At 33.5% G+C, this 10,000-nt stretch overlaps 1 protein-coding gene and 1 long non-coding RNA gene across 4 annotated transcripts in view; one reads left to right on the forward strand and one right to left on the reverse strand.

Annotated features, from left to right (window-relative positions):
- Positions 1 to 5,213, reverse strand: part of LOC137615146 (uncharacterized) — a 67,365-nt gene extending 62,152 nt beyond the window's left edge. The window contains exon 1 of the long non-coding RNA XR_011039165.1: positions 4,953 to 5,213. This is a non-coding gene — a long non-coding RNA (uncharacterized lncRNA). The remainder of the gene's footprint in view (positions 1 to 4,952) is intronic.
- Gli (carboxyl ester lipase-like protein Gli) overlaps positions 1 to 10,000 on the forward strand; it is an 81,340-nt gene that overhangs the window by 8,959 nt on the left and 62,381 nt on the right. For all 3 annotated transcript variants that reach the window (XR_011039163.1, XM_068344776.1, XM_068344777.1), the window contains exon 2: positions 6,730 to 6,938. Coding sequence is in view for 2 of the 3 variants with exons in the window: in XM_068344776.1 (XP_068200877.1) it covers positions 6,730 to 6,938 (209 nt within the window). In the remaining variant the exon portion in view is untranslated. The remainder of the gene's footprint in view (positions 1 to 6,729; positions 6,939 to 10,000) is intronic.

Genomic DNA, 10,000 nt, shown 5'->3' on the forward strand with positions numbered 1-10,000 from the left:
AAGTACCACCTTTCTAGTTTGTTCCTGTAATGCACCTCAAAAACTCCATAAGTTAAAATATGGAAACAATGTATCTTTTCATCAACAATAAAAGAAATTTGCCCTAGCAACATGTTCACCAATACAAAAATTCTTGCGAGTAAAAACCAAGCATTGTAAAAAAAAAAATTACTTTAAAGTCATTTAGGGTTAACAATCTTCCTCTAAGAATATGCTCTGTTCATACATGAAATGATTGAATACAGTATAAGAAATTGCAGTATGGGAACTAAAATAACTCATCTCAACAAATATGGTAAGCCATTCTAATTAACAGCAAGTGGGCAAATCAAACAGAAACAGGCGTAAAAAGCGAGAATCCGCGAATACTTGCTGTCTTAAGGTGGGTTAACTCAACCTACCAACTCACTGCCCATTGCACATGCCCACTGTACTGCCTAATATTGTTTTTATTTGGTTTCTATCACAGTGTAAGATTTGTGTTAATGAATGAACACATTTTAGTGAGTGTACAGCACATGTATTACATACACAGTAAGAATACGGCAAACGTGTGCACGTGTGCTATGTTCACGGTAAGACTACAGTAAACATAACAAATAATTGCCACTCTTATATGTACATGTAATAGGTACAGTAACAACAAAACACTGTTGTTCCTATCTAAAAGCACTCGCTGATACTGTAGTGCATATTGGTCTACAGCTTAACTAGCTAAAGTAACCCTTAAAAGTGATCGCCGTTTTCAGCAAGTTGACTCGCATCGTTCAAACTCACCATACACGTAGTCTATATTTTCTATACAGTACTGTACAGTAGTTAATATAAAATTAATACACTAACAATAAAAAGTATCAGTACCGCATAACACGACTAACTGTTTAAATACGAAGGAAATTAAACGCAGTAACTCTGAAGCATGATGCAACTTTTGAGCTGTCAACTGTTTAAAGGCTGCTCATGAATGGCTGAGGCAAGGAACAGGGACATTGCCCTAGCAAACTGGACAATGCCCTAGAGACTGACCAAGTACTGTATCCATATGATCAGCACCCAAGGCCCCCACTCTACCCAAGCCTGGACCAGAGAGGGCCAGGCAATGACTGCTGATGACTCAGCAGGTAGACCTATAGGCTCCCCTAAACCTCCCATCCTAAGCTCACAAAGATGGGAGGTTACAGATAATAAAGGAACTAAAGAGTTTGAATGGGACTCTAAGCACCGCCTGTCACTCAACAGAGACGTTACCAATGGGCCATAAGGTAGCATTATGTATGTTTCCTATTTTATACTAAACTCACTTTAAACACACTGGATATGTACAGTTTCTTTTCCATAACTTTTTCATCACAAAGTAATTTTGGACTTAAAGGACTGATGCAGGAGATGAGATGCACAGATGAGGTAAGACAACGCAAGATCGAGGTAGAATCAGTGAGAGATGGGGTGATGTGCTGTGTAGAGAGGGAAACAGTGCAATACATGCCAGGTGCAAAGTCGTGTGGTCGGTTTGAAATCGTCAGGCTGAAAGAGCACTTATCGCGAAACCACGAATATATGATTTTTTTATTTAATAGGTTACACAGTTCCCTATATGGCAAATGACTGAATCTACGAATAACAAGGGGTGACTGTGCTATATCAAGACTTATCACCGAATAATGAACTACAATAAAAAATATGTACTACTGTATCCTGTAATACTTTCAACAATCATACGAAGGTCATCCAGTGGGTCAAGGCCGTATAAGTAACTGGTATAATAGATTATGTCAGATAAGATAGATTACATCGTCCCCGTATTTATCCTTGCTACATTTTGGTTTCCTGCATATTTAAAGGAGTGTTTCTGAGGAGACATCAAAAATATGTACCATAGTTTTTCCACTGGTTATGGTGAGGTTAATACATATCTGCCTTTTTTAATTGGTGCAATACTCTATGGTTTATTTCACATACAAACCTGTTTTGCACTGGTATCCTCCCATGGTTATTGTATATATGGCAATACAAAACCAGAAGTTCATGGGTACAATAATTGCCAAAAATGCATAAAACACAAGATAATCAGTGGAAGAAATATTGGTACTGTATATGCTTTGTTTATTTGGTAAGAAATTATATGACTATCAAACTACAATATTACAAACTACTATACAGTATAGCCTACTGTAATGTGACTAAACATGTAAAAGAAAGTTTTTCAAGTGATTTTCATAATTTGGCCATTTCCTTACCAGGGAAGTATTGTGTTACTCCATTACAGTAACCAAATCTAACAATAGTTAGGAGCCCTGGTGAGAGCCATAAATGGTATTATTACAGTTGAAGCCTGAGAAGAATATAAAATGTTCCAATTTTACTATCAGCAACTTGTTCCGAAATAAGTAACGCACTTATTTTTTTTTTTTTTTTTTTGTAAGATTAGGAATGAATGAATGATTTAAAGTTTTCAGGGGTGTAAGATTAGGAAGCGAGGTGGGGTTGTAGAGGGGCAAAGCTTCCCCCTCCATTAGGTAGATAAGGAGGACCCAGGCACCTAGGCTAGGTTCGATGTGTGTAATTAAGCAAAGGTTCATCTGTATTCTACTTTTGTGTTTTCTAATGGGGACCTGAGTAAACAAATATTTCGTTTCATACACATGATCATAAAGATAAATATTGTCCCCAATTCAGCTGTGGTCTAAATTTCATCCCATTAGTCTTTGATTTTATCTATGTTTGGGAGAGAGAAAGGGCTACCCATTACCTTTTGGACTGGTGATGATTTACAGCAGTTTAGGGAGGTAGGCCACCCCCAACTACTTGAGTTACTTTGGGATGCAGCTCAGTTAATATATTTCACTATGATTTTTCAGAGAGAAGTAGGATATGATGAATGGAGAAGTATTGATTTAAAAGCTCAAGATAGAGACGACTGGCGAAATCTAGCCGTGGTCCTTTGCGTCAATAGGCGTAGGAAGAGGAGATGATTTTTCATAATCCAAGGCAAAGTCAAGTTGGGGTCCAGTTAAGTGATCTACCAAATCAAATGGGGTAGCATACTCTAGGTTATGTTAGGAGAGTTTTAACCACCTTAATAAATATGGTCTCCCAATACAGTCTCCTATTGGCTAGATATACAGTATGTGGTTGGTTAAAATGAAATGATTTAAGCTCAAAAGGAGCTGGAAAAATACACTTGAGATGTAATTTAAGTAACTCATAAGCTTTTCTCGTATGTAATTTTTATGGAAACAAAGTGTTATCACTTAAATAATTATTTCATGTTTTCCATATTCTCTATCATTAAAACTGAGCTACCACTGCCATCATTGCATAAATGATTAATTAGCACCTTCATGCGACTTTTTCTTGGGGAGGGGATGCAATCACCTAACTCCATTTCAGCACCTACTCTATTTATCCTTTTAATAAAGTTTTTTCTATGCTTTAGGCTTGGATGGATGCTTTTGAGAGAGACTTGTAAACATTTTAATTATATGGCCATTTCATATTGTATTAAGCATGAAGAAGCAGTCCAAAATGGTATTAGGTGGCCGAACTGTGGTAGTTATAGTATGTTATTGGAAAAACATCACATTTGGAGGTGCTACAAGAAATTTTGTATTTCAAAGACCAAGAAACTATGCAGTTTTTCCCCACTCTACCTCAACTGGGACCAGCAAACAATAGTGAATCTTTGAATTTACACCTCAAAAAAATAAGATTAGACAAATGGGTTAGGGCAAGGACATGGCATATATAGGTCCGAGGGCAGGAATAGCATCCACTAGTAGCTAGGGTCATGGCATCCTAAATCAGGTTAGGTGGGGAGGGAACCTTAAGTTAGGAAGTATTCCTGTTTGTTTCCTAAGCGAAATGGGTTTTATTATAGATACGGATGGGACATTTTCCACTAAAAAACAGGTATTTCCTATAGAAAAACGCCCATTTTCTTTGGGTGAAAAAAAAATATATATGTATGTATATATAATGTGTGTGTGTGTGTGTGTGTATATATATATATATATATATATATATATATATATATATATATATATATATATATATATATATATATATATAGTGAAAATAAGTTATTTTTGAAGAAAACAGGTGTTCTTCAACAGGAAATATCAGCTTTTTGGTATGAAAATACATCTGGAAAATTGTAGAAATGCTTTTGAAATGGTATGCATTAGGCCTCAAAAAAAAAAAAAAAAAAAAGAGGGACAAAAGTTGCGTATTAAGGATCAAGTGCCAAATGACAATGAAGGTGTTAATGGTCATTTAGGCAATGTTTGCTAGTGGCGGCCAGTTCTTATGCCCAGGAAATATGAAATATCAAAAAAATATTTAAAGGGGAAAATATGTATTTACGACAAAGGTTACTCATTAAAAATCTGATTCAACACTAAGAGTGAAGCTAGGACGCGAATAATTTTTTCCACATATGTGCTGGTGTTGGCGCAAACATCTACCCAAATACTGTCATTTTCGTCCTGCATGTCTTAACTAGGCCTACAGCATAAATTTTAGATTAGTGTGATTAGAAAAGTGATAATGTGGCACGTTTATGGCATCAAAATAAGAACGCTTTTGTACTTGGTTAAGACAGACTGGGTCAATAATTGTCTAGAACATAACCTAACCTAACCCAGGAGCTGTACTCTTACCTAGAGGTGGGGTTACGTTCCTGCAATTCCCCTTACCATACCGTAACCTTAACTTACCCTAAGACTAAGTCTCAACCCCATGTTTGTTTCCCAATAGGCTTCACTCCAAGCAAGGTAACGCTAAAATCATAAAATTTCGTAATTCGTAAAAACTAGCTTCATATTTTCATAATTTAGACAACATTTATCCCATAGAGTAAATCGATTTGACAATAAGGAAGTTTACACCGGTCCCAATCAACTGCATACTCCCAAAAGCAACCTATAATAGCAATATTATGGAAGTTTACTTACAGATTAGGTTAAGTTGCGCCAAGTCCTGGAAATCAGCTAATTTTGAGTGTGGCAAACCATTCAGTAGGGTCAATTGTTATTTAGTATTGTTCAAAGGCGTTCTGGATTATTCATTGCCTTGTAATATTTTAACAACAATATGAAAAGAACACTTCACTATGCAACAAGGAAACACTTCTCAACGGAAAATCAACACCGCAATAACAAACAAATCGTAACAAGGACTCTCCAGTCTCGACTCTCGATGTAAACAAAGAGGAATCTGAATATTGGTGAAGTCATAAACAAATGCTATCTACGCCAAGAAACTATAGTTGTTCTTGAGTTTCTAGTACTACAAAAAAGAAACAAATGTGCATAATCCATTTTGCCAATTTATCTATTAATTATATTTCCTATTTCAAACACCATAATTGAAAAATTAAGCAAAAGTGAAATCTGAATCTTGGTGACGTCATAATCAAATGCTATCTACGCCTAGAATCTATAGTTGGTCTTGATTTTCTAGTATTAAAAAAAATGTGCATAATTCATGTTGCCAATTTATCTATTAATTATATTTCCTATTTAAAACACCATAATTTAACAATTAAACAAAGAGAAATCTGAATCTTGGTGACGTCATAAACAAATGTATCTATGCCAAGAAACTACAACTGCTTTGAGTTTCTAGAACTACAGAAAAAAAAAAGAAAGTACATAATTCATGGTGCCAATTTATCTGCTAATTATTTTCCTATTTCAAACACCATAATTTGGGTGCAATTGACATATTGACGTCGATAATCGGTAGAATAAATTAAATTACCTTGTAATGATACTGAAACATATATAATTATAATAAAACAATTCTTCCCTTAAAAGTAGAAAGTACATGACAAGTTTTTTTTTTTATAGGAAAACCAATGTGACCGAGTACCTAATATCCGTATCAAGCTTAGATCACCAGAAAAATTTATAAAATTTGATGTTATACACTAAAGTGACTAGAGAACTATACGTCTTGAAGGATGGCATATGCTAATATGCAAAATGGAAATCAATGATACTCATCCCTGTGCGTCAGGATTGAAAGAATCAATGATTTAGATTAAAGAACATTTTGTTTTTTACCCCAAATGTGCAGTAGGCCTATTGCTACCCTAACAATTTAAATTGATCCCGAGCTATAAACAACATTAAACAGTTTTTGTATGTATGTATGTATGTCAACAACAGCAACAACAAATCTACAGCCGATTCTATATTGTCCACTGCTGGATAAAACCCTCAGACATGTCCTTAATCATGTCTTGGTTTTGACCTTTTCACCACTACGCTGGGCAATGCAGATTGGTGATGGTGGGAAATTTTTGTCTGATCTCTCACAGCAAACCAACTTGGTATGGGTGGCCCGGACTATTAGGCCTACAGCTTTGTTGATTACAGCGATACACAAATCTTTCACTACGTTAGTATTCACACTAAGAAAGGTAAATATATATATATATATATATATATATATATATATATATATATATATATATATATATATATATATATATATGTCATCTCCTACGCCTATTGAAACTAAGGGCCTCGGTTAGATTTCACCAGTCATCTCTATCTCGAACTCTTAATTCAATACTACTCCATTCATCATCATCTACTTAGAGCTTCATAGCCCTCCGCCATGTAGGCCTAGGTCTTCCAACTCTTCTAATGCCCTATGGAGCCCAGCTGTGTGTACAGATTAATCATATACAAAACTAATAAAGTGTCTTTTTTTTAATTACAGGAATACAGCTTCCGTTAGCCGACGTCTTCGTTACAACGGACAGCGGCAAAGTTCAAGGTTTCTACGTCTACCTTTACGACAAACCCGGCCAGAGGTTCGACGAACGCCCAGCCAATAAACCCATCCACCAACAGAGGCATATTCTCAACGTCACGACCTTCCTCGGCATACCATACGCTCGCCCGCCCATCGAGGAAGGAAGATTCAAGGTAAATATTGAATATACATATTTCTGCAGGTGTTTGCTACGTTGGGGGGGGGGGGGGTAGGAGTGAGTCAAACAGTCCCCGTCCAAAGATACTGTCCGGGAAATCACTGTGTGTGTGTGTGTTTGTTTGCTACGAATGAAATTATATACTTGGATAAAAGCTTATCTATTAAAGTAATTGAAGGCTCAGTCCTATAACCTAATTTACAGTAATATATTCCAAATGATATCGAACTACAAATAATCATTGTAAATTTTAACTTGTTCCCTAAATATAATGCTATATCATATATTATATATTATACAATAATTTGTAAGGTAATATTTATATAGGTTAAAACGAAATTACGATAACGGTATGCATTTTATGAGGAATATATTTTTTCGGGAGTAGAGAGAAACGGAGTAGGCCTACGGTCAATACTTTATAGTGTAGTTAACGGTCAATTTAAAATTATCTCATTAGGGAAATATATATATATATATATATATATATATATATATATATATATATATATATATATGCCTCTGTATGTATACATGCCTATAATCAATATATATATATATATATATATATATATATATATATATATATATATATATATATATATATATACATACATAAATGTATGAATACACCTATCTATCTATCTATCTATCTATATATATATATATATATATATATATATATATATATATATATATATATATATATATATATATATATATATATATCATTACCTGCTAAGCTACAATCCTAGTTGGAAAAGCAGGATGCTCTGTAGGCAGTTTCCAGCCGCACAGGTGGGGGTTCGAATCTCCACCCGGCCAGAAGCTGTTACCATAAAAATGAATTCCAAGTGGATATATATTCCCAAGATAGAATGCCATTCGTGGGTGATATTTACATTGATTGAAATCACGTGTGCTTGTGATATATGTTCATATATATATATATATATATATATATATATATATATATATATATATATATATATATATACATACACAGTATATATCTATCTATCTATCTATATATATATATATATATATATATATATATATATATATATATATATATATACACAGGAACTCACCATTTAACAAATTTTTCCACAAGAAAGCTCCTCAAAAGTGGACCAAGGCAGCCAGCCAGAAGACAGTTTGTGGTCGTCTTTATGGTCGCTCGTACCTGCCTCTTCCTTGCCAGCATAAACAAATGTCTCTCACAGACCAGATTATTATTATTATTATCATTATTATTCGACATGGTGCTGGCTCTATTTAAACATTTCTTCCCAATATATTAAGAAAATCCACGGTTTACTATACTGTTACACTGTAAGACATTATGTATTTGTGTGTGTGCTGTATGTGTATATATATATATACATATATATATATATATATATATATATATATATATATATATGTATATATATATATATATATATATGTATATATATATATATATATATATATATGTATATATATATATATATATATATATATATATATATATATATATATATATATATATAATGAAGCCGCTTCTACTGCACTGCAGGACAAAGGCCTCAGACATGTCCTTATTCACGTCTGGGATTTGGCCAATGTTTATTTCCAAACTGGCAAACTGCGGATTGGTGATAGTGTGATATATATATATATATATATATATATATATATATATATATATATATATATATATATATATATATATATATATACACATATATATGAAAATTCTAATGAATAATTATAGATCTTGATGCGAAATTCTGAATATTGCTAAATATCAAATAATTCACAATCGTATTAAGTAAGAGAAAAACGAGCATTATTGCAATTCATATGTAAAGGTTTCAAGAAACCACGATTGATATAAAAACAAAATAACAACCAAGCGTAAAACGAGAATCTTTTAAGTGAGAGAGAGAGAGAGAGAGAGAGAGAGAGAGAGAGAGAGAGAGATTAAATGTGTAGGGACTGGAATCTTCTAGGGTCTAGACTATCAATATCAACAGCAAATGTTTGTGGTTAACAGAGGCATGCCTGAATTCATCCCCTCGTGTTTGAGAGAGGAAAAATAAAGTTTTGTTGAATGGCGAAAGAATAACAAAGTTTCTGTTTTTCTAATTCAAATAATTTCAATGAGCAGGAGATAATTATCATGAAGAGATTATTATTATTATTATTATTATTATTATTGCTATTATAGTTAATATTATTATTATTATTATTATTATTAGCTAAGCTACAACCCTAGTTGGAAAAGTAGGACGCTGTAAGCCCAAGGGCTACAACATGGAAAATAGCCCAGTGAGGAAAGGAAATAAGGAAATGAATAATTTTGTCTTTAAAACTAACAACATTAACATTAATCTTTCATATATAAACTCTAAAAACTTTGTTAACCTATTGTGGTGGAACTTATATTCTCTCTCTCTCTCTCTCTCTCTCTCTCTCTCTCTCTCTCTCTCTCTCTCTCTCTCTCTCTCTCTCTCTCTCTCTCTCTCTCTCTCTACATAAACACATACAGTATACATATGCATATATAAATCACGGCAGTTATCAGCTACCGTGACTGATAGCAGGCATTATTGAAGCTTCGATGGATATGTGGGAAGCATAGATAAAATAGGAAGGACATATATACCTTATACATAAGCACGAATTATATAATCTGCTAAATAATTCCATTTCTATTCATTGATATGAAATGGATGCCTTGTTTACCTTCGTTAATAATCGAGTAATATACTCTAAGCACATTAAACGTAAAGAAACTGTGGTCGGCGTCCCAAGCAAATTACGTAACATTATATATGACATACTGTATCTGTTTTTGACGTTGTTAATAGTGTATATAGGACATATCTGTTTTTGACGTTGTTAATAGTGTATATAGGACATATCTGTTTTTGACGTTGTTAATAGTGTATATAGGACATATCTGTTTTGACGTTGTTAATAGTGTATATATGACATATCTGTTTTTGACGATGATACTGTTTTTAGAATGATTTATTGTTAACTTGTTCTCATCTTTAATTTATTTCC

The sequence above is a fragment of the Palaemon carinicauda genome, chromosome 21 (assembly GCF_036898095.1).
Source record: "Palaemon carinicauda isolate YSFRI2023 chromosome 21, ASM3689809v2, whole genome shotgun sequence".
Classification (NCBI taxonomy): Eukaryota; Metazoa; Arthropoda; class Malacostraca; order Decapoda; family Palaemonidae; genus Palaemon; species Palaemon carinicauda.